This window comes from Salvelinus namaycush, chromosome 20 (genome assembly GCF_016432855.1).
Source record: "Salvelinus namaycush isolate Seneca chromosome 20, SaNama_1.0, whole genome shotgun sequence".
Classification (NCBI taxonomy): Eukaryota; Metazoa; Chordata; class Actinopteri; order Salmoniformes; family Salmonidae; genus Salvelinus; species Salvelinus namaycush.
This window is the reverse complement of record NC_052326.1, coordinates 34,865,856-34,892,151: the sequence shown is the minus strand read 5'-3', so window position 1 is coordinate 34,892,151 and position 26,296 is coordinate 34,865,856. Positions and strand designations below refer to the sequence as shown.

At 41.7% G+C, this 26,296-nt stretch overlaps 1 protein-coding gene and 1 pseudogene across 1 annotated transcript; both read left to right on the top strand.

The window, feature by feature from the left end:
* The first annotated feature begins 5,896 nt into the window (after positions 1-5,896).
* LOC120064783 (protein FAM219A-like) lies at positions 5,897-11,389 on the top strand. The gene is made up of 5 exons (XM_039015385.1): positions 5,897-6,032; positions 7,961-8,051; positions 8,928-9,011; positions 10,452-10,506; positions 11,045-11,389. Exons 1-5 carry the CDS (start codon positions 5,897-5,899, stop codon positions 11,201-11,203), a joined length of 525 nt encoding a protein of 174 aa, XP_038871313.1. The 3' UTR covers positions 11,204-11,389.
* A 4,232-nt stretch (positions 11,390-15,621) lies between these two features.
* Positions 15,622-17,956, top strand: LOC120064782 (annotated as a pseudogene).
* The last annotated feature ends 8,340 nt before the right edge of the window (positions 17,957-26,296 follow it).

The window sequence follows — 26,296 nt, the reverse complement described above, 5'->3', positions numbered from 1 at the left end:
TAGCAAAATTAGTAAAAAGTAAAATGATAAAGTATGGGAAATAACAGTATTCTTGCTGAGTTTATATTAGGGATGGACCGATATGAAATTTTGGGCCGATATCCGATGTTTTCATTGCCAAAAAAAACGATACCAATAACCAATATTAAACATTTTAGCGGCCTTTTTAAGAATGCTAGTACAGTTAAATAGTTGAAACACACACAGACCAAAAAGTTATTTTGTTGACATTTACACATGTCCCCATTAACAGTAAGACATAATCAAACCCTATTTTTCACTTCCTTGCTGCGCTGTTTCATTGTTCAGTCATTTCATTCTCAACCAGGATTTCATCATACATGTCAAGCAGTGAAGTTTCAGCTCTGTCTGTCCGTGGCCTCACTTCCTCGGTGCGAACTGTCACTGTGTCCGTTTCCATCTTGTCCAGCTGTGTCTGTAACATTTCACGTAAACCCTGTTTCTTGTCTGCCTACTCGGTAGTGTGTTTCGGGGCTCGAGGTGCTCGACCAGTCAACGAGGCCAACATCATCCATGACAGAGAACGGTTGATTGTCAAGGGCAATGAATTCCATTATCTTGGCGTTTAATGGATTTCGCCTTTGAGTTGTCTCGCTGAAATTTTCTTACTCTTTCAAATGACTGCTCGAATTGAACTTGTTTAATTGTTGGAAGTGTGCGCTTAGTATTTTTCAACTTTTGTTCTGTGTAGCGCTGTATTTTTCATGGCGTCATTACGTCATCTACCTACGTTATATAGGTATGCACGTCAGCTTCCGATATGCTTACCAATTTTATATCGTACAACCCTAGTTTATATAGTAGCCCACTGCAGGGGATGAGAATTGTTCTAATGATTTACATCAGCTATTGTGAAGACCAAATAAATGAAACGGGTAATAAAGTTGGGCTAATGCAAGTGGTGGATTGAATAACTAGGCTATATTATCACATGCTGTCATAAGGAAGCATTCTGTGACAGGGACAGTAATGACAGCAAATGATTGTGTTGATTATGTGTACAAAACAGTGCTACAAGTTGCCCTGCTGCTCTTTTTGCAGTTGAGTTCATAAACTTTAATCAGCGGAGAACGAATGTACCTTTCCAATCTGCCGTGGCATTACTACACTTTAATGGTGAGGGACGTTTCTTTACAAACCCGTGTCCAATCGCCTTGGTCCCGGACCCTTACTAAACCAATCACAAGCTTCAATCTGCCGCTGTTCATAGTGCAGTGGCAGTGCTGTTACATTGCTCGTGATGTAGAATTCAAAACTCATTTGATGCACAGTTAAAAAGTTAACGCACTGAATATACACTGGATTAATGAGAAAATATAGCAGTTCTTTATTCAATGCGTGAGAAATAGAGGTGTGGCGTGTGAGCATGTGTCTCACGCCCAATGTGTGAGTGTTGGCATCACTGTATTAGTATGAGGTCTCTAACATGTATCCCTCACACCTAATGCACAGTGAGAGCTCACTTCATTAACACATACACTATGCATCTTCTACATGCATCCATACTAATTTAAAGACATCAAGAACATAATTTGGTCAGATATACATGGATGTGTAGTGTCAGCATTTGTTGCTGGCATGTCATGCATAATTTTGCTAGGGGTGGCAGGTAGCCTAGTGGTTAGAGCGTTGGATAACCGAAAGGTTGCAAGATTGAATCCCGAGCTGACAAGGTAAGAAATCTGGCGTACTGGCGTTCTGCCCCTGAACAAGGCAGTTAACCCACTGTTCCTAGGCCGTCGTTGAAAATAAGAATTTGTTCTTATTTTATAAAAGGTAAAAAAGGTAAAATAAAAAATAATCTTGCCAATGAAAAAATCATGAAAGTAGTTGGCAATATCAGTGGGTTTTGTGATGAATGAGCCATCTGATTTCAATGAATGATGGAGCAGAGTTTGCCTTTTTGCTGAAAATTTCATTTAAGGTGCTCCGAAGCTTTTTACTATCATTCTTTGTAATTTACAGTGCATTCGGAAAGTATTCAGACCCCTTCCCTTTTTCCTTATTTTGTTACGTTGCAGCCTTCTAAAATGGATTAAAACATAATATCAGAGTCTTTCAAATGAACTTTAATAGTAGTTCCTTTTAAAATAAAATCTAACTCACTCCAAAATCTTCTGACATAAGAACAGTCCCAAAATATATGGTTAAGAGTCACAACCACAAAACACATATTTGTTATCTATAGCTATTTTGAATCTGTGTATAATAAATGTCTTTAAAGGTGTGCTTGACTGCTGTTGTTATTGCAGAACGCTCTGATCAACCCTTAAAGAGCTGGGTTTTGCTAAAGCTTAAGAGGGTGTGAACGATGCGGAATGGGTGTAGACAAAAAGGGCTCTCCAGTAGTAGTACCAAAACATTTATTTGCAAATTATGGTGGAAAATAAGTATTTGGTCAATAACAAAAGTTTCTCAATACTTTGTTATATACCCTTTGTTGGCAATGACAGAGGTCAAACGTTTTCTGTAAGTCTTCACAAGGTTTTCACACACTGTTGCTGGTATTTTGGCCCATTCCTCCATGCAGATCTCCTCTAGAGCAGTGATGTTTTGGGGCTGTTGCTGGGCAACAAGGACTTTCAACTCCCTCCAAAGATTTTCTATGGGGTTGAGATCTGGAGACTGGCTAGGCCACTCCAGGACCTTGAAATGCTTCTTACGAAGCCACTCCTTCATTGCCCGGGCTGTGTGTTTGGGATCATTGTCATGCTGAAAGACCCAGCCACGTTTCATCTTCAATGCCCTTGCTGATGGAAGGAGGTTTTCACTCAATCTCACGATACATGGCCCCATTCATTCTTTCCTTTACACGGATCAGTCGTCCTGGTCCCTTTGCAGAAAAACACCCCCAAAGCATGATGTTTCCACCCCCATGCTTCACAGTAGGTATGGTGTTCTTTGGATGCAACTCAGCATTCTTTGTCCTCCAAACACGACGAGTTGAGTTTTTACCAAAAAGTTATATTTTGGTTTCATCTGACCATATGACATTCTCCCAATCTTCTTCTGGATCATCCAAATGCTCTCTAGCAAACTTCAGACGGGCCTGGACATGTACTGGCTTAAGCAGGGGGACACGTCTGGCACTGCAGGATTTGAGTCCCTGGCGGCGTAGTGTGTTACTGGTGGTAGGCTTTGTTACTTTGGTCCCAGCTCTCTGCAGGTCATTCACTTGGTCCCCCCGTGTGGTTCTGGGATTTTTGCTCACCGTTCTTGTGATCATTTTGACCCCACGGGGTGAGATCTTGCGTGGAGCCCCAGATCGAGGGAGATTATCAGTGGTCTTGTATGTCTTCCATTTCCTAATAATTGCTCCCACAGTTGATTTCTTCAAACCAAGCTGCTTACCTATTGCAGATTCAGTCTTCCCAGCCTGGTGCAGGTCTACAATTTTGTTTCTGGTGTCCTTTGACAGCTCTTTGGTCTTGGCCATAGTGGAGTTTGGAGTGTGACTGTTTGAGGTTGTGGACAGGTGTCTTTTATACTGATAACAAGTTCAAACAGGTGCCATTAATACAGGTAACGAGTGGAGGACAGAGGAGCCTCTTAAAGAAGAAGTTACAGGTCTGTGAGAGCCAGAAATCTTGCTTGTTTGTAGGTGACCAAATACTTATTTTCCACCATAATTTGCAAATAAATTCATTAAAAATCCTACAATGTGATTTTCTGGATTTTCTTTTCTCATTTTGTCTGTCATAGTTGAAGTATACCTATGATGAAAATTACAGGCCTCTCTCATCTTTTTAAGTGGGAGAACTTGCACAATTGGTGGCTGACTAAATACTCTTTTGCCCCACTGTACCATTTTGTATCTCTGAGTCTCTACTTTTATCCAATGTAAAAAAAAACACAATTTTACATTTTGCTACGTAAGACCGATTTGAGCCGGTCGGTCACATATACCCATCAGCAACCACAGCTAATGAAATCACTGTAACCCTTAACAGAAAGTTGCAGTCTGTTTTGAAGTGGGTGGCCAATAATAAACAGGTCCTGAACATGTCTAAAACTAAGAGCATTGTATTTGGTACAAATCATTCCCTAAGTTCTAGACCTCAGCTGAATCTGGAAATGAATGGTGTGCCTGTTGAACAAGTTGATGAGATTAAATTACTTGCTGTTACCTTGCATTGTAAACTGTCATGTGAAAACATATAGATCCAATGGTTGTAAAGATGGGGAGAGGTCTGTCCGTAATAAAGAGATGCTCTGCTTTTTTGACACAACTCTCCAAAAAGCAAGTCCTGCAGGCTCTAGTTTAGTCTTATTTTGATTATTGTCCAGTTGTGTGGTCGAGTGCGGCAAGGAAAGACCTAGTTAAGCTGCAGCTGGCCCAGAACAGAGCGGCACGTCTTGCTCTTCATTGTAATCAGAGGGCTGATATAAATGCTACGCATGCCAGTCTCTTTGCTAAGAGTTGAGGAGAGACTGCTTCTTTTTATAAGAAACATAAGAAACATTCATGTGTTGAAAATCCTAAATTGTTTACACACACACTTACCCCACCAGACATGCCACCAGGGGTCTTTTCACAGTCCCCAGATCCCAAAACAAATTCAAAAATGCGTACCGTATTATATAGAGCCAATATTGCATGGGGAAATATTGCATTGAACAGCAAACCTGGTTTTAAAAAACAGATAAAACAACACCTCACTGCACAACGCCTCTCCCCTATTTGACCTAGATAGTTTGTGTGTATGTATTGATGTGTAGGCTACGTGTGCCTTTAAAACATTGTTTGGTGTAGTTCTGTTCTTGAGCTGTTCTTGTTTATTAATTTTACATAAATGTGATATTTCAGTTTATATTTTAATATACATTTGTACAGAAAAAGAAAAACCGATTTAAAAAAATATATATATATATTTTTTTAGAATAAGGCTGTAAAGTAACAAAATTTGGGGTCTGAATACTTTCCGAATGCACTGTATGTCATGTTTGTTGTGGATCCAAGGAAGAGTAGCTTCTGCTTTTGCAACAGCTAATGGGGATCCTAATAATATACCAAAATGTAGGCTATTGCTTAATGACATGTCTGTCTACAGTGTAGACTCTACACAGTACCTGTTTTAAATGTAATAAACTGTGCTTGTTAAACTAAAGGCAGCAGAATGGGAAAACTGCAAGGGAGGGAGTTGTTTCAGGCTGTGCCGCTTGTTAGTGGTCTGTTGTTTCAACACGTCAGCCAGTTAGTTCCCTGGAGAGAATGCAGCGGTATTTTCAGACTGCCTTGCAGGCCTCGCCCATGTGGGTTCTCCACTCCGGCCTACTTTAGCTGGCTGTAACAGGGCCAGGCTTTTGGTGAACATAATGCAGGGCTCTGTCAGTGGAGTAGGCCGACCAGCCAGCCAACCAGACCCTCAACCACCCAGCAGCTCTTGGCTGTGTCCCAAGTGGCACCCTATTCCCTTTATCGTGCACTACTCAAATGTAATTCACTTTTTAGAGAATAGGGTGCCATTTGGGATGCTCTTCCCTCTCTCTTACCACTGGAGCTCCAAAAGGAATACCCCGGGTGACGTCACTCACAGAAAGCCACACTGGCCTACTCCCAGCCCCGCCAGTATTGTGCTCTGGAAGTGGCAACTGACCTAGCAGAGTCACAGGCAGGCACATATACACGTACACACACTGAACAGTGGCCTCTGTCACCGGCTTTCACCTCACGTGAGCAGAGGCTAACCTAAACAGTAAAATATAACCCCCCCTATTTCCACCTGTTGTTATGTTGCAATGGTTTGCCTGTTTTGGAATTGCAAATAGGGCTGTTGTATATGGAAGCTGATTTGTGCCGTAGGGGTCAAATGTATAACAACCACAGCAAATCTTGAAATTTGAACACATCTAATAGAAAATGTCCTTATCAAACATGGACAAATTATCATCTGTTTTTGTTCTGCAGCAGGACCCAGCAGCATCCGACACCTCTGAGGCCGATTCTGACACTAGAGAAGGTGAAACGGTGGCCATGAACTACAAGCCCTCACCACTGCAAATGAAAATAGGTGAGCCTTATTATAGCATCTCCACCAGACACACACACACACACACACACACACACACACACACACACACACACACACACACACACACACACACACACACACACACACACACACACACACCTCTCCACTCCTCGCTCCCTACATATGTACAGCATCACTGTGCCTGTGTTTACTAACACACGGTGACCTTCACTAAGACCATCTGTCTATCCGTTTTTAAATCATTCTGTCAGTCAATATACAGTTTAACAACATACAACCACCAGCTGTAGCATTTGAGTGAATTCATTGCCAGAATCTCGCAGTATCCCTTTTAATTAGTTAATTAAGTAATTCTCTCAGTCAGTAGTTCATCTATTATTTAGCAACAACGCTGTGTTCTTTGAGTGAACACAATAAATATTTCTGATGGGCGTATACAAAACTGGGATTGAACCTTCACAGTTTTGATATTGCTTTTCTTCCTATTAGGCTACATGCAGCACTTCATGCATGAACCATGTAGAAAGGCAGGTTCTGCCAGATGCACTGAAGTGATGAAATTCTTCTTTGCCATGAACTGTATCTCTGTAACATTATTCCTTACCACGTTGTGTGGAATGTTTCGGCATAGAGCTGTCGAAATAGGTTCTGAGTTACTGACTGATAATGTCATAGTTGAATATAGGCTGTTTCCTCCATGAATAGGCCTAATAAAGTTTTAGTGTATTAATCTTCCTGAGCATTGCTATGGTTGTTTGGGGTTTATTGGCCAAAGCCAATACCCAGATTCTGCTGGAGCCACATAAAGGTCCTCTTTGATTGACAGAGTCTAGCAGTGACAGGCTGAATTTACTTTGAAAGAGCGAGGTGACAACTTCCAATCCCATAACCATATCTCCCTCCCTCTGTCTCTCCTGCACTCAGTTTCTCAGCAGCACTGTGCTTCAGAGATTAAATAAATAAAGTGTCAGGTTTATGGTAATTGGGCTTTGCATCACAATCATCTCTTGGCAGCTTGGTTATTCTTTACTGCACTGCAGGGGAATTCCAAGCACACATGCCACAGTGTGGAAGTCAATAGAAGTCAAGCCCAAAGTTTACAATAACTACTGACATGCTCCTCCAGTAGGGCGAGGCTTATATGAGGTATCAATGACCACAGTGTCAGCACAACCAGTGTTGCAGTGCAGTTGCCTACTTATATTGATTTTAGTCATTTTCAGGTAGAAGGTAGTGATAGACCTGAATGCTAACAAATAAATTATAGGCCAACTAAAGCAGGAATGGGCAACTTATTTAATTGTTTTACTCAGTCGGTGACTAACTGTTGCAAGTTAGAATTTGGTTGTGCGTCAGCAGTTTTTCTCATGTTATGTCAGTCACTGATAGCCACTCAATTATCCCATGTCAGCTTAACCATTTTAGTTTGGTAAGTTAGTCTAGCAGACAGCTGTCTAAATTTAGTAATCATAGCCGAATTACCAGCCGAGGGGCCCCCATTGATTTTGAGCCAGTCTCAAAATGTGTATAATTGCAGGAAATTTGCTGTAAAACAGTTCATTTTGCTCTCCCCATGGGAAAATGAATAGAATTGCATGAATTGCAGACCCGTGAACAACTGCGGTCCCTCATGATGAGTTCAGATTTTGTGGCCCCCACCCCCATCAAAGTTGCCCATCCCTGCACTACATGAATAAAAGCAGATGAACAAGCAAATAAATGGAATACATTGTGGAAAAGGGTAGTAGTATTTCACCTGATACAGATCGAAGAAGGGGGATGGGGTTTACAGTCATCGTTTTAAGTCAGATAGTAAAATGATTCGGTCTGCACTGAAACTGGAGGATCTGAGTTGAGTACTGTGTGTTGAGCAGGAATGACTCCCCGGATGACAATGGGGTGACAGTTTAATTCATATATATGATGGAATCTCCTGTGATTGGCAGAGAAACAGAGAGAGCTGGCCAGGAAGGGATCAGTAAAGAATAGCCCCGTCAACCACCAACCTAAGAAGAACAACGGCATGGCCAGAACACGGTAACAATAAAGATCACACTATTGGTTTCCTATGCTTTTAACATGCTCTTTTTATTATTTATACCGAAGTCACTTCAAGGCAGCTTGGTGCTTGGTTGACTTCTTTTGTAACATTTTGTACAGTCCCTTCAATTTGAAATTCTATAACAAGTTAGAGAAAGGTTTGTCTGTAAACTATTATGCAGAGAAAGAACAGTCATTCAAATAATTTCTACACCAACCCTGCAAGGGGACAGCCAACCAGTGTTTATGATGACAGTTAACATTTAAAACACAAAACATAAACCATTAATATTAAAACAGGGACTTTAGAAATGGTATCCTTGTGGATTGTGAATGCTAAATTCAGACTCACTTTAGTTGAAAAACCTTGGGCCTGGTTCAGTCAAACCCACTAACAGGGGCCCTTTCCCTTTGTCTGTAATTCTAGTCCCTGGGTGGATTATCAGATATGGTAGAGCAGCTCCCCCTAAACCCAGAGCCCCAGTTTATAGGCAGCAGCCACATTAGCCTGGAGGCCAGAGATTACCCCAAAGCGCACTAACCAGGCTAGGAGAGTGCTAACCCCTGCTGTGGCTGACTAGGACAGTTGCTGCTGCTGAGGTTGAGGCTGGTTCATGGTATTTATGATATCACAGTTTTGTCCCAGATTTAGCCACGTGTCTATTGTATTCAAGAGATCGGAAGAGGAAACCAGAATATCATAATTTTGGCGCCACAGTAACTGGAATTTAGCTAAGATTTGACTTTGAGGAGTACCCCCATGTATCTTCTGCTAAATTTGATTACAGGGTTGGTGGCTTTCACCTCCTCTTCACACACCTCCTATGTTTTATGCTTCTAATCTCCAAGTCTTTCTTCTCTCATCTTCTTTAGTTTGGTGGTGCCAAACAAAGGCTACTCCTCTTTAGACCAGACCAGCCCGGATGAGAAGCCCCTGGTAACGCTGGACACAGACAGGTAACAGTGAATGTAATGTAACTCTGGGATTTAAACAAGGTGAGAAAAACAATCCTTATTGAAACCCATCTCACATCTTGCTAATGTCTTGGGCTACTTTCTCTAAAACTGGCGTCCAACAGCCCTGTTCCAGAGATCCACTGTGAGCCTTCAGCCTTTTAAAGCAAGCGCGGTCACAATGCATGGGGAACTACTTTCCTGAATTCAATACAGCCTGAAAGAGTAGCCCCTGCCAGAAAAAAAGAGTGACACGACTCGAGAAAAGTTTGAGCCTCTCTCTTAGCAGGCAGAGGCATTCCCAAATGAGGGAAAAATCTTCTCCCAGTGTGCCGTATTCGAGGGCTTCTGATTTGGACCGCCGGGAAAAGAGGCTCAGGGTCCTCCCTCCTTCTGTGCTCCCAGTGCTCCCTGCACAGTGTAGTAGTGTGTGAGACAGATGGTCTGTGTCCCAAATGGCACCCTATTCCCTTAATAGTGCATTACTTTTGATTAGGGCCCTTGTCAAAAGTAGTGCACTATAAAGGGAATAGGGTGCCATTTGGGATGCATTCATGGGTCCCCCACCCTGTGTTGTTGTTGTTTTCCATCATGTTCTCAGCCGATGGGATCTCCTTTACTGATATCAGCGCTATGGCACCCATCCAAAGGATAATGTCATGCTCTCTCACAGAGACACTTGTTTGTCTCCCTTATTCCAGCTATGCATGCACACTCACTCCCTCAATTATTCTCTTTCTGTTGTTCTCTCTTTGTCTCTCTTACACACACTCGCACTCAATTTCACTCTCATTGTTGTTCTCGGTCTCCTCTCTCACACACACTTTTGTATTATGTCATGTGCCCTTACTCGAACGCACACTAAGAAACACGTAAACACATGCATTAATACATGAAAGTGCATACAGTACATGTTTGTGTTGAGGTTGTTGTCTTGAGTTTGGGCGTGTCTGATAGAGTTCAGCGTCATTAAGAATGCTGATCCTGACTCATTACTGGAGTCAGGATCAGCAGAAGGTTTCAGATTGTCTTTGCTGGTTGTCTCTGCTAGAATAAATTAATCCTTCTGAAATGTCAGTCTTTATGGTACCTTATTATCTACTGGGGAGATGCCTGGAGATATAAAATAACATAGCACTGCATTTTGATTTTCATAAATCTTTCTGGGAGAGAAACACTGAACACTCAACATTTTCCAAAGTATCTGTCATCGTAAATAATAATTTGTTCTTAACTGACTTGCCTAGTTAAATAAAGGTTAAATTAAAGTATCCCAAAATGAGTTGAGACTTCTCTATTTGTCTAGAAATTAAGCTCCATAGCACAATATTGTATTATTTACGGATGTTTGACTTCTTTTACTGTCGCTATCAATCTTGTTTCTGTTGCCCCCTGGTGTTAAGGATGTCCAGGAACCTGTTTATTCATCTTTTCTTGTTTCAGTGATGATGACTTTGACATGTCCAGATACTCTTTGTCTGGATACTCCTCAGCCGAGGTGAGATGTCTGAGGGACCAGGTATCTATGCACTACATACAGCTAATGTCACCTCAACCCTCTTATACGCTGTCATATGCACTACATAACCTGTCATGACACTGTCCTGCTTATGTTAATTCCCATGGCCTTTATCCTGTAACCTGAATCTCATCTCTGACCACCATTCACTTTAGTCAATTTATAACTAAGGAGTTTCTATCAGTCATGATTTATCCATACATTACAATCAGCACTTGCTGACATCAATAATGCTTCATCACCATTCATTTCTATTCATGTATTCGTCTATATGTGTTTGTCTATTGATGTGTTTTAGTTGTCATTTTCTCCCTATTGTCTCACTACAGTTTAATCTTTTGACACCATTACTTGGTGTTAGGTGTACGACTATACAACGACTAGCACAACCAATAGCATTTTTAAAGTTCCGTATGTTGTACCTAAAACATGTACGATTTCAACTCAATAATGAGATGTGTGGTTCTTATTACTATGATTGTGAAATTATCATGTTTTTTTCCTCTGTCCCCTGCAGCAGATCAACCAGGATCTCAACATCCAGCTTCTGAAGGACGGTTACCGGCTGGACGAAATCCCTGACGATGAGGATCTGGATCTGATCCCGCCCAAATCAGTCAACCACACGTGCATATGCTGCCAAGCCACCACCTCCTCAGCCTGCCAGATCCAATAGCCCCTCCCACAATATATGCCATGACTCCGCCCCCTGCAGTGAGCTCACCTCACCACTGGGGCGGCGACAGGGAGACAGAATGCCCTGATCGGAGGGGGAGAAAAAACAGAAGAATAGGTCTATTGGAATTAGTGTGGATATGAAAAGGGTGAAAATGCACAAAATATGTACTCCTATGGTAGGACATGTGCGTACATTTGTTTGTTACGTTCCAGTGAGGTACTAGTTTTTTTTTGTCTGAGTAGTATTCTTGGAATAAAACACAAGGATAAAAGAAGGACTCAAGAATGCAGTGTTTCCAAGATTGCGTGTTGTGGAATAGATCTTCGCCTTTGCATGTCCTCCTGAAAGTTTCTGTTACGGTACGTATGGAGGGATTAACAGCCAATGTACTGTGAGCATGGAAAAATAACAAACATTTGATTGAACAGAATGAATAGTTGTCTGTGTGTATCATGTCCAAAATAAAACATGTTCAGTATTACAACATTTAAAAGATTTAAGGAAATACAGCTACATACATAAACACCATGGAATCACAAATGTCTGGTAAATGCACTACATGGCCAAAAGTATATGGACACGCCTTCAAATTAGTTGATTTGGCTATTTCAGCCAAACCCGTTGCTGACAGATGTATAAAATTGAGCACACAGCCATGCAATCTCCATAGACAAACATTGGCAGTAGAATGGCCTTACTGAAGATCTCAGTGACTTTCAACGTGGCACCATCATAGGATGCCACCTTTCCAACAAGTCAGTTCGTCAAATTTCTGCCCTGCTAGAGCTGCCCTGGTCAGCCGTTATTGTGAAGTAGAAACATCTAGGAGCAACAACGGCTCAGCTGTGAAGTGGTAGGCCACCAGCTCACAGAACGGGACCGCCAAGTGCTGAAGGACGTAGCTTGTAAAAATCATCTGTCCTTGGTTGCAACACTCACTACCGTGTTCCAAACTGCCTTTAGAAGCAACAGCACAAGAACTGTTCGTTGGGAGCTTCATGAAATGGTTTTCCATGGCCTCACACATGCCTAAAATCACCATGCGCAATGCCAAGTGTCGGCTGGAGTGGTGTTAAGCTCGCCGCCATTGGACTCTGGAGCTGTGGAAATGCATTCTCTGGAGCGATTAATCACGCTTCACCATCTGGCAGTCCGACGGACGAATCTGGTTTTGGTGGATGCCAGGAGAAAGCTACCTGCCCGAATGCATAGTGCCAACTGTAAAGTTTGGTGGGTGAGGAATAATGGTCTGTGGCTGTTTTTCCATGGTTTGTGCAAGGCCCCTTAGTTCCAGTGAAGGAAAATCTTAACACTACAGCATATAATGACATTCTAGACGATTCTGTGCTTCCAACTTTGTGGTAACAGTTTGGGGAAGGCCCTTTCCAGGGCTTAGTGCACAAAGCAAGGTCCATACAGAAATGGTTTGTCGAGATTGGTGTGGAACTTGCCTGCACAGAGCCCTGACCTCAACCCCATCGAACACCTTTGGGATGAATTTGAACGCCGACTGCAAGCCAGGCCTAATCGCCCAACATCAGTGCCCGACCTCACTAACGCTCTTGTGGTGGAATGGAAGCAAGTCCCTGCAGCAATGTTCCAACATCTAGTGGAAAGCCTTCACAGGAGAGTGGAGGCTGTTATAGCAGCAAAGGGGGGACCAACTCCATATTAATGGCCATGATTTTGGGATGAGATGTTCGACGAGTGGGTGTCCACATACTTTTGTAGTGTATATATTTTAGGTTTCCAATTCCAAGGACCTCACTAGTTGAAATGCAAAGCGAGTTTTGATTTGAGGGGATTTGCAGTTGTCTTACTTCTATCCTCTTTCATTCTTTCCCTGTTGTCGTGATATGTGTTTAATCCCCCAGAGTTGATGTCCGCACCCCTCCGGAAATCTAATTAACATAATAAAAACATCCCCATCAAAATCTCTGTTTTACATGAAGGTGAGGTGTGTCACATACAGAGACATCACAATAACTATTCTTATCTACGACTTTGGTATATAACTCGAAAACAGCTTAGCATTTTCCTTACTGTGCCAGTTAGATGAGCATCCTCACCAATACAGTAACTGTGGGGTTAGGCTCTCTTAACTTGACCCAATGCAACCGTCGCCTGGTCCCAGATCTGTTTGTGCTGTCTTGACAAACTCCAGTATGGTCAGCGAAAGACCGCACAAACTGATATTAGACCAGGCTACTGCATCCTTACTCTCTAGTGCCCATTCGCTAGGGTCATTTACTTATGCAGTACTTAACTTGGAGAAAAGCGTGAGAGTTGAAAGTGCATAGGTCACATATAGCCTGGTTTCAGATCTGTTTGTGCTGTCTTGCACATTGTTTGGCATGACAATGACCATAGGAGTTGGCAAGACGGCACAAACTTATCTGGGACCACGCTAGTGAAGCCAGTGTGTATTTAGTGCCATTCTACTAATGTCCACATGAAAATTATTTGATCTTATTTAGTGGATATTTCTATAACTCTTAAAAGGTTTCAGTTACCCCTCAAAAATAGTTGTGTATTAGGTCTTCCTGCTCATACTTGTACTCATTGTTAATTTCAGTTTATGCTGTCTTCACTTGTCTACTATTGTACTTCTGATCTTGGGATATTTTCCTTTTTGCGTGTGTGTAAATTGCTTTGAACAGTTGAATGAAAATTGATTATTATTATTACACATAGGTAAGAAAAGCAAATTTTCCAATGTGCTCAATAGGATTAACGTGCTAACACAATCATGTGCTAACGAGTACTGTACCTGCCATACTGTAATACCATTTACTAGTCCTGACACCCAGTGGGTGTGGGTACTGTAGTTTAACTGTGCCAAAGGCACATTCCTTTCCTGGTATGATGGTGTAAAATACATAATTCTTAATGAAGCCATCCATTATGGCTGTTAACAAGAGATGGTGTTAAATTATTATATCAATATACCAGTTGAAATGGAGAATGTGTCCTTTATTCTGACTTCTGGAGCAGGGATGATACCAGCAAACTTGTACTAATGATAGTGGTTGGGCAGCGTGTCCACCTTTACACACAGCAGCCCATGTTCTCTAGGCTATAGTGCTTCCAGAAGTAGGCTGTAGTGCCACCTTGTGCTTCTCTCACTGCCACCGACACAGTCACGAGCCATTCATAGGAGTCTGTGCAACCACACATGCACAGTACACACGGTACACAAACACAGCGTGCACTGTAAAATGTTTCACATTAAGAATTGCAAGTTGTTGAAAGGGAATGTCTAACAATCCAAGACTGTGTATAGCATACTGTATGTAAAGAAAGGGATGGAAGATGTAAGGATGTTCTTTACTATACTGCTTTGGGTGCTTGGTTATCCAATGCATTCCACTGTAGTGCGATGAATGATATGAGGAAGGGTTGACTCCAGTGTGAATCCACTCAAATGATGGACAATTCAAGTGCAAACAGGTCAATCCAAAACAATGAAAATACCTGCTGTTTTGTGATGGTGCAAAACAGGGAACACTGTGTTCAGTAGGCACGAAATGGAAAAACGCTTTGTCTACATCATTCAAGATAACATCATCCTAATGGCAAATGCAATGGGAATGTATACCTGCTTTGGCTGAGACCTAAGCGTTAGTTTCCCCTGTCATTGAACTGAGTTCATACTCCATCTCACCCCTGAGTTAACTAAAGTAGAGTATGCCTTAAGTAAGATATTTATTGCCAGTGGTATGTTTTAATTTATTTGAAAAAATGGGTATGCATTTTAACATGGACACAGAGGGCAACACTTTTACATCTGTGAAACTGCACCGGAATATTACAGTACTCACAATATTTTGAGTTTAGTGCCGTTTTGTGGATGTATAAGGTTGTCCATAGTCTATTTTTATTCAGACACTTATTATGATTGTAAAGAAGATGTGATCAATTTCAGTATGTAACAATGTTATTGTTCTGTGTAGTGTATCATGTCTACTAATAAATATCAGAGGTCTGAATTAAAAGATGTGATGCAAGTTCCAGGAAAAATATGCACATCCAATGGTCAGGTGCTGTCTGGAAAAAAATGAAACTAAATAAAATAAAACAATGTCAGCAACTCTGTAATGCATGTTGTCTTTTGCTCTGTCCAAAAATAATTCCATCTTTGAAAAAACAGATGTAAACTTTGCACTTGGTGAGAGTTTCTGATTAAAAAAATGTTGAGAGCAAATTGTAAGCTATTGCCCAAATGACCAAGGGCGTGTACAGTAATTACCTACACCAGTGAAAGGGGGTGTGACAGGGACTATGGGCCAGGTCAGAAGGGTGGGGGGAGGGACGAGGGAAGAGGGGGTGATTAGCCTGACTTTATCCCCAGAGACAGATGATGGACAGCGGCTCCTGTGACAGGACAGTTCGGGATATCATCAGGACGTGGAGCCATGTTAATGAGAATGTTGTCCTGAGTGGCTGCACTACTCCTGCTGTGTGTTCAGTTAATGCATGTCTACACGTTGCCTGCTGTATCCTCCTATGAGTTCACTGCCTATAGGATGCAGCAGTACAACGTACAGCAGGAAAAACATGGTAGGGTCACTTGGCCAGAGTTATTTAGTATCTGCACCAGTGTAAAGTTTACACCCGTTATTTTATTATTTCAAACAATTCTAGTGCAGCTCCGCAGTTAAGTTTAGGCCTGTGTTTTGACCTGTGACCTCTGTGTTGGGCTGTGGAGGTTGTTGCGGTGCCACAGTGCAGGCGGAGGCCCGCTCAGCAGACGAACCGGTGTTAGCACGACGCTGTGTCGTCATGAAGCTGCCGGACTTCACCATGAAGCAAAAGCTGGGGGTGCTGAGGCAGAGTGCTGCCGCTGTACTCCTCCTGCTCCCCAAACATGTCCACCATCCCCCAGGATATCATACAGGTAGGTTAGACTTTATATCAGGGTTTGGGGTCCGTTCTGTTTTAATATCCATCACTTGGGAGTATACAACAATCTTCGGGTTTATGCCATCGTCTGTTTCTCTACCCGGCACCTGACAAGTTCTTCTGGATGTGTGGCACATTACGCCAATATAACATTAACCCTTTGCGTCTATACAGAGCTTCATGGTGAGTGAGAGCGAAGCACTGCTGCAGTCTACCATCATTCCTGTGTATGCGAGAATGGAGGACGAGCAGCTCCTCTATATGTCCGAAGAGGTCAAGCACGCCGCAGCCACCCGCACCTCCTCTATACTGGTCCGAGGTGAAAGGAGGAGGGTCTGGAGAGTAGGTTTGGAGAGGGGGGCGAGGAAAGAAAGGGGTAGAAACTGACGAAGGAGAAGAGGGAGGAGGAGGAGTGCATATAGCGCAATGTAAAATGAGATTTGAATAGTCATACATTTAATTGGTTCAGCATCTTTCATACATCACAGCTTGAATTGTTCTCTCTCCCTCTCTCTTTTACTGAATTTCTCATTCTGTCTTGACAGTGTACCGTAGTATGGTCACAGCCACCCTATTTCAGATTCTAGTGAGCAACACCAAGCCCATCAACCCGATCACTGACAACACAATCATCACTCTGGAGGTGAGTATGTCTCTCCAACCCTGTCTATGACCAAGGACATCAGCTAATTGTTATGGCATATTATGCATGCATGAATCATGCAATTTGGTTTCAAAAGGATAATTGGATGTGAAATACTGTATTAGGCCTACTGGTCCCAACATAGCCATGTCAGACTTGTGTACAGATTGTGATTGGTCACTGTGCCTTCAGGGTGTACTTCCTGGTGCTGGAGAGGATGTGCCCACCATAGTAATCTCGTCCCACTGTGACTCATACGGCCTTACACCAGTAAGTCAACATCACACTGTGTATGCACTAGTGAAATATACATTTATTCACATGTGTGTGTGTGTGTGTGTGTGTGTGTGAAACAGTGGCTGTCATGGAGCAGACTCCAACGGTAGCGGAGTGACCGTCCTGCTTGAGCTGGTCCGTCTCTTCCAGAAACTTTACAACAACCACCACAGCCAGGTTCCCTGAGTTACACACACACACACAGTATCTTTTAGTTTTTTTTTTTTACAGATCATTAATGAGTAATTGTAGCTCAGTTTGTAGAACATGACGCTTGCAATGCCAGGATAGTGGGTTCAATTCACCGAACCACCCATATGTAAAATACATGCACGCATAACTTTAAGTTGATTTGGACAAAAGTATCTGCTAAATGGCATATATTATTATTATTTATATTATATATTATCACTATTTATAGATCATACGAAAAGTATGAATCACATATCATATATTACATTTGTATTACGTTTCAAATATCATCAAATTTCAGAAATAGGCCTTAGGACCTTATATAATCAAAAATGCTAGTCAGGTTTTCAGGGTATGTTTGGGCATTTGAAATGACACTCGTTTTCTTTTATTTCTAGATACCATCTTCTTTTTTCCCTGACTGGCAGTGGGAAGTATAACTTCCTGTGTACCAAGAGGTTAATAGAGAAGAATATGGACCATACCAATGAGTTGCTGGTTCACCTGATCTTCTTACAGATATGGTGTCAAGACCAGAACTATCGAGACCTAGACCAAGACCAACCATCCCAAGTCAGAAACATAAAGTATCCTTACCCTAAAAACTTTAGTCACTACATGTCCACCTAGCTTCTACAGTAGGGAGGTAGCCCCCCTAACACTTGTCTTGTGTCATACCTACTTAACCACATTCTTATATCATCATGCAGACTAGTCTAGACAGTGGGAGCTGTTAAATGTCAACATACATCAAAAGGTACAGTACCAGTCAAAAGTTTGGACACACCTACTCATTCCAGGCTTTTTCTTTATTTGTACTATTTTCTACATTGTAGAATAATAATGAAGACATCAAAACTATGCAATAACACATATGGAATCATGTAGTAACCAAACAAGTGTTAAACAAATCAAAATACATTTTATATTTGAGATTCTTCATAGCCACCCTTTGCCTTGATGACAGCTTTGCACACTCTTGGCATTCTCTCAACCAGCTTCACCTGGAATGCTTTTCCAACAGTTTTGAACACAATTGCAGTTTATCAATGGCAATTTGAATTGCACAGAGATACCGTGACAAGATCCTGAGGCCTGTTGTCATTCCATTCATCCGCCGCCATCACCTCATGTTTCATGATAATGCACGGCCCCATGACGCAACTTTTTTTTAAAGGTATCTGTGACCAACATATGCATATCTGTATTCCCAGTCATGTGAAATCCATATATTAGGGCCTAATTTATTTCCATTGACTGATTTCCTTATATGAACTGTAGCTCAGTAAAATCTTTGAAATTGTTGCATTTATAGTTTTGTTCTGGACTTTCTGCACCAAAATCTGATTTTAGTTTGGCACCCTGAGGTTTTAATAATTCGGACAAATCAGTACGTTTAATCACGCTGAGGATTTTGGGCAATTCATTTTTGTCAATTATTATTTTACATATTTTGTTTATTGTTTTTGAAATTGTCTTTGACTTCAGTAACCTATTAGTTCTGTCATTTAAGGACTCATGGAAGTTGTGTTTATGATGAGATAAAATCGTTTCCAATAAACAACCCTCTTATTTAATTAGCAATTACATCTACTTTATTTTTCAACCTTTCACACAATAGGTTTTGCATGTCAGCGTTTGAGGCTCTACAACAAAAACATCTGGTGGATGAGACTGGAATACTGAAGTAGTAGGAGTAGAACCTTCATAAATCACTGCTATGACGTGGAACCAAAGTCGGGATCAGGTGATGCTGTAAACAGTATACAAACGAACCACTGACTTGTAAGAACAGTAGTAGACTGTATGCTGGTATTTAGTACATCCAACAGAGGGAGTCAAAGACTAAATATAAATCAGTTATTTTTACACTACCTTGTCCCCTTACCCTTTCGACCTAGGCCTTCTCTTGGAAAATCCATGTAGCGGTACATATCTGAAGTCAGCAAGATATGTTTATATACCTGGTTTCTGAAGCTCAGATCAGTTACCAACCGAATGTTAAGTAAATAAACTAGCAGACAGTGTCCAAATACTAGTACATGATTTTCCTAAATAGATTTTTTTCAAATGATGTTTGGGATGATAAGTGGAAATATTTTGCATTGGTTAAGTCTGAACTCACATGACAATGGCTTGTGCACGAGACCAAGAAATTAACACTAGTCTTCTAGGGGGAAACAAGTTTTGGAGTACAATATGAGAAGTCATGGAATTTGTATTGATTGACACGTAGAAGACCATTTAAGAGAAGACCATGTTCTCTCTTCTAACATAGTCATATTTTTTCACTATTGAAACTGCACATATTCCTCATTTAATTCCATTGAGGTTATGTCAAGGGCAGGCAATATTGCTATCACACAGTGTAGTTTCAGAGTAATATTCCACAAAATACATTATTTGCGTTTCAGACAGGGAACAACAAGAGGTTGATGTTCTTTGCTTTTCTTTAAGTGACAAGAAATGTTTTATATGGCTTTATGTTGGCAGGATATCCATGTTTTTGGGATTTGTGGTTCAATGATTGTGAATTATCGTGATATCCATGGCGCCAGTCCACACAGGAAGTGTGGGAGAGAGACCGAGGAGGGGAAATATAACAAATAGTTGGCCGTAAAACTCTCCCCGTAGACTATCAATGTCACTGATAAATGACTAAATATATGTATTGATTATAATATTTGCTCAAAAACATGTCTCACATAAAAAATAAATAAACAGAACTAAATAAATAGCCCTGAAACAAGAGCCCCAAAGTACAATTTATGACCAGGAGATTATCCCTCCTTTTTCCCTGTTACAACCAGTATGCTCTGTATCCATGAAACAACTAGTATGCTCTGTATCCATGTTACAACCAGTATGCTCTGTATCCATGAAACAACTAGTATGCTCTGTATCCATGTTACAACCAGTATGCTCTGTATCCATGAAACAACTAGTATGCTCTGTATCCATGTTACAACCAGTATGCTCTGTATCCATGAAACAACTAGTATGCTCTGTATCCATGTTACAACCAGTATGCTCTGTATCAATCAAATGTATTTATAAAGCCCTTCTCACATCAGCTGATGTCACAAAGTGCTGTACAGAAACCTAGCCTAAAACTCCAAACAGCAAGCAATGCAAGTGTAGAAGCACAGTGGCTAGGAAAAACTCCCTAGAAAGGCAGGAACCTAGGAAGAAACCTAGAGAGGAACCAGGCTATGAGGGGTGGCCAGTCCTCTTCTGGCTGTGCCGGGTGGAGATTATAACAGAACATGGCCAAGATGTTCAAATGTTCATAGATGACCAGCAGGGTAGAGAGAGCATACTTAAATTCACACAGGACACCGTATAAGATGTATCCATGTTACAACCAGTCTGCTCTTCTGGACAATCTTGCCAAAACGATAGGGGAGGAAGTTACGTTTTCAGAGGCTGAGGAGCATGATCATTACTCATATTTTTTGTCTTGAAAAAAAAAACTGTTATTACCCTGCATTTTCTGGGTTTAATCTCATTCTTTCCATTGTATCCTGCCACAGCTGGCTGCTCACTCCTCTGCTGGCTGCCAACTTTCCGTAATTAACTCCCTCTCTCTCCTCTCTGTCCTGCTCTCTCACACTCTTGCTGTCTTTCTTGCTTCTTTCTCCCTCTTTCTCTCTTGCTCTCTCTTGCTCTCTCTTTCTCCCACACTCCCTCTCCCTCTTCCCTCTCCCATTCCCACTCTCCCTCTCTGCTAGCTGTTCACCAGAAAGCAGGGCCGGCAAATGTAAAACTCTCTGGGGGATTTGGACAGTATACATATGACACATCTGGAGGACGGCAGATTCTTGACACGTTACAAGAAGCAGCCTCGCGACTGGCGCAAGAGTGTTCATCTTCCTGTATCCCCCGGGACCTCCCCTCTCCTCTCCCTCTCCCTCTTGTTCACTTTTTCCATTCTGCCCTCTGCTTTCTGTTGTTTTGTTGTCTGTGCTCCACAGGCAGCATGTTAGTCGACTGACTCTGAGTCGCCCAAACTCTCCAGTTGATTATCAGATGACTGACGTTTCTCACTGAGGTTGGATCTAATAAACTCTACATGATGATTGCAGAACAGTACAGTACAGACAGTACAGTAAAAACATATGTCAGATTTTTTTGTTAATTACAGTGTGAGTTGTACACAACCATTACATCAGTCACAGATGATGTGTAATGACACCAATGTTTCATTCAATTTAGCATCTTGGTTTAATAACTCCACCTAAATTAATGAAATTACATGATTCTGTGTGTGTATGCTTGTGCATGTGTGTGTTCGTCAGGGGTTGTGCACTGCAGAGCAATGCATTCCTTCCATTACCCAGACCAAATCAATGCACTGAGCTCAAAGCCAATAAGCACATTGCTCCATCCCCTCCTCCTTCTCCCTCTCTGGCTGCGCTGTTCTGTGACAGGAGGGGAAGAGTGGAAAGAGCTGACCCAACCCTGTCAGGGCAGTCCCTGATGCAGCCCTGGCCCCCTGCCTGGCCTGCTGCTCATGGAGTGCCATACACACACAGTGGCTGTTTCAACACATGCGACCCAGTCTCCAATAACGTGGGCACACTCACACAGACATGCATGCACACACAGACTATTTAAAGTTCTACTGTTTATCATTGCTGTGAAATGTGTTGATTTTGGCACCTTATGTGAAAATGTATTTAAAATTGCTGAGGTTTGTCAACAGTGTAAAGAGCAATTTAGAAAGTGTACATTTGTATATCACTGTAACGATGTGCGCCGAGAGTCAGGAAGCAAGTTCAGGGAGTGAGTGTTTTAATAAAGAAACACAACTAAATACAAAACAAGAAACACAAACAACGCACAGACATGACAGTGGAACAGAAAGAAGCAACAATGACACCTGGGGAAGAAACCAAAGGGAGTGACATATAAAGGGCAGGTAATCAAGGAGGTGATGGAGTCCAGGTGAGTGTCATGCGCGTAACGCTGGGTAACAGGACGTGAAATGTAGGCCTATAACCATTTGCATTTGAGTGATGAAATAACTTGTTTCAATGCTTTGGGGGATTTGACATCTAAAATTTGCACTTTCAAAATGTTTCTTTCAGTGCTGCTACAGTGGGTGGTCACCATATCTCCTCATTTTTAACTATACAGTAATGCTGATTTTACTTTATATCTATAGGTATTGTGAGCTACCCAATCTAGAAAGAAATTCATCTCAACAAACCCTCTATAAATCAGTTTATATGTTGATCCAATCTTTGTGGAATGGCACAACACTAACAATCAATGCTGCCATAACATGAGGCCATTGCTATTACTAGAATCAGAACCCTCTTTTAGCATGTTGTTCCTGGAGTGGCTGGAGTGGTGTAAAGCTCGCTGCCATTAGACTCTGGAGCAGTGGAGAACACGTTCTCTGGAGTGATGAATCACGCTTCACCATCTGGCAATCCGATGGACGAATCTGGGTTTAGCAGATGCCAGGAGAACACTACCTGCCAAAATGCATAATGCCAACTGTAAAGTTTGGTGGAGGAGGAATAATTGTCTGGAGCTGTTTTTCATGGTTCGGGTTAAGCCCCTTAGTTCCAGTGAGGAACTAAGGGGAACATCTTAACTCTACAGCATACAATGACATTCAAGACGATTCTGTGCTTGCAACTTTGTGGCAACAATTTGGGGAAGGCCCTTTTCTGTTTCATTATGACAATGCCCTGTGCACAAAGTGAGGTCCATACAGAAATGGTTTGTTGATATTGGTGTGGAAGAATTTGACTTGCCTGCACAGAGCCCTGACCTCAACCCCATCGAACACTTTTGGGATGAATTGGAACGCCGACTGCGAGCCAGGCCTAATGTCCTAACATCAGTGCCCGACCTCACTAATGCTCTTGTGGCGGAATAGAAGCAAGTCTCCGCAGCAAAGTTCCAACAGCTAGTGGAAAGCCTTCCCAGAAGAGTGGAGGCTGTTATAGGAGCAAAGGGGGGACCATTAATCAGTGGCGACCCGTCATTCAGGGCAGGTGGGGTAGAGCCACCTGTTTAGCTAAAACAATTCTATACAGTACCAGTCAAAAGTTTGGACACACCTACTCATTCAAGGGTTTTTCAGATTTAAAAAAAACTATTTTCTACATTATAGAATAATAGTGAAGACATCAAAACTATGAAATAACACGTATGGAATCATAGAGTAACCAAAAAAGTGTTAAACAAATCAAAATATATTTTATATTTGAGATTCTTCAAAATGGCCATCCTTTGCTTTGATGATAGCTTTGCACACTCTTGGCATTCTCCCAACCAGCTTCATGAGGTAGTCAGCTGGAATGCACTTCAATTAACAGGTGTGCCTTGTTAAAAGTTAATTTGTGGAATTTATTTTCTTCTTAATGCATTTGAGCCAATCAGTTGTGTTGTGACAAGGTAGGGGTGGTGTACAGAAGATAGTCCTATTTGGTAAAAGACCAAGTCCATATTATGGCAAGAACAGCTCAAATAAGCAAAGAGAAATGACAGTCTGTCATTAGTTTAAGACATGAAGGTCAGTCAATCCAGAACATTTCAAGAACTTTTAAAATTCCTTCAAGTACAGTCGCAAAAACCATCAAGTGTTATCATGAAACTGGCTCTCTGAGGACCGCCACAGGAAAAGAAGACCAAGAGTTACCTCTGCTGCAGAGGATAAGTTCATTAGAGTTAACTGCACCATCGGATTGCAGCCCAAATAAATGCTTCACAGAGTTCAAGTAACAGATACATCTCAACATCAACTGTTCAGAGGAGACTGTGTGAATCAGACCTTCATGGTCAAATTGCTGCAAGAAACCACTAATAAAGGACACCAATAAGAAGAATAGACTTGCTTGGGCCAAGAAACACAAGCAATGGACATTAGACTGGTGGAAATCTGTCCTTTGGTCTGTTGAGTCCAAATTTGCGATTTTTGGTTCTGCAGCGATACGCCATCCCATCTGGTTTGCGCTTAGTGGGACTATCATTTGTTTTTTAACAGGACAATGACCCAACACACCTCCAGGCTGTGTGTAACCAATGGGAAATGGCTGGCTAGTTAGCGGTGGTGCGCGCTAATAACATTTCAATCGGTGACATCACTCGCTCTGAGACCTTGAAGTAGTTGTTCCCCTTGCCCTGGCGCGATGGGTAACGATGCTTCGAGGGTGGCTGATGTTGATGTGTGCAGAGGGTCCCTGGTTCGGGGCGAGGAGAGGGACGGAAGCTATACTGTTACATGTGTAAGGGCTATTTGACCAAGAAGGAGAGTGATGGAGTGCTGCATCAGATGACCTGGCCTCCACAATCACCCGACCTCAACCCAATTGAGATGGTTTGGGATGAGCTGGACCGCAGAGTGAAGGAAAAGCAGCCAACAAGTGTCTCAGCATATGTGGGAACTCCTTCAAGACTGTTGGAAAAGCATTCCTCATGAAGCTGGCTGAGAGAATGCCAAGAGTGTGCAAAGCTGTCATCAAGGCAAAGGGTGGCTACTTTGAAGAATCTAAAATCTAAAATATATTTTGATTTGTTTAACACTTTTTTTGGTTACTACATGATTCCATATGTGTGATTTCATAGTTATGTCTTCACTATTATTCTACAATGTAGAAAAATAGTAAAAATAAAGAAAAACCCTTGAATGAAGAGACTTATATCTCTGTCCAAACTTTTGACTGGAACTGTATATATAAATATATATATATATATTAAATACCTGTTTTGCATGCTATTTTGGCATTAATAAGTGTCACATATCAGTTTGCAAACAATGTAAAAAAAACTACTATTTTTTGCTTTATTGAATAAGGCAACTCCAAAATGCAGGTGTTACAGCCTAGCTCAGTGCTTTCTGTAGTGGTGGGGCAGCCAGTCGAAAAAACAGAGCATAGGGGTTGGTATTCTTTAGTTGCGCCGTGATTGTCTCAGTGTTCTGTCACTTATGGGGACACTACATCACAGCAAAATCTACAGGGAGAGCTAGAAAATTCAAGCCCCTTGGGTGCTGCCATAGATTTACATTAGAAGTGCCCATCCAAGAAGGCTCAAGGTCATTGGCCACAGATAAAATAACATCAAATCACGTTATATCTCCCGTAGCTTTGATTGGACTGATCATGTCAGCATCATACTAGCAATCTAGACAAGCAGTCATCAACATTAATCATGACGACAATCTACTGGCAGAAATCACTGACGTCATGATTCAACATTGTTTTTTTTCTGAGTTTCCAGTTGTCTTGAATGCACCATAAATACAGAGAATGCCAGACGTTAATGACACAATTTGATGACAACATTTTGCCACAAGAAGGACCGCCATGCTACCTTCCTGTTCAAGTGAGCACAGCACAACAAGATGAGTCCAAAAAATATATTGTACGCTGCTGCATAAATGATGCCAGGGAGATATGTATACTGTAGCTAAGAAAGTAATACTAAGTTTATGTTGTGTAGTAAGCTGCTAGTAGCCCATGTTTTAGAGAAATGTCATCAAATATTGTAAGAGCTTTCATTGTCTGCTTAAATGCCCCCTTCATTTAACCTACGGTTCTGACTTGGTGTACAGGGAGAATACTGTAAGAATGGCACGTTCTGAATTCTGTCGCTGTACATTTCAAAAGTGCTGAACAATAGATATGACTACGTCCGTCTTAGCTCGCTCATTAATGTCTTAATCGAAATTACGGATTGCCTCTTATCTGCTCATTATTCCCTTGTACCATAGTTTGTACATTTCAATTGTCAGTAGAAACCACATTTGTTTAAGAAAATCGGCGATATCAGCTATGGGTTTTTTTTCCCCCTGCTGCGAGACAAGGCTCCGCTGACAGCCAGGTGTAGCGGTGGTAAGGATTCACTCCATGGTGCTGAAAAGAAAGCTCTGCTGTTGGGACAGCTTTATGTAGGCCCTAACAGTTTGTGGGCACCTTTTGTCACCACTATAGCGCAATTAATGTATTGTTTAGTGTTGTGTAGTGGCTTTGCTGGCATGCATCAAAACATATATATTTTGTTTGCCCCACCAAGATTTACATGCTAAAACCGTCATTGATATTAATGCCCATGATTTT

Coding starts and splice junctions, on each gene's coding strand:
- LOC120064783 (XM_039015385.1), top strand. CDS start 5,897: ATGGACAAATTATCATCTGTTTTTGTTCTGCAGCAGGACCCAGCAGCA. Junction 8,052..8,927: donor AACGGCATGGCCAGAACACG/GTAACAATAAAG, acceptor CATCTTCTTTAG/TTTGGTGGTGCCAAACAAAG. Junction 9,012..10,451: donor GTAACGCTGGACACAGACAG/GTAACAGTGAAT, acceptor TTCTTGTTTCAG/TGATGATGACTTTGACATGT.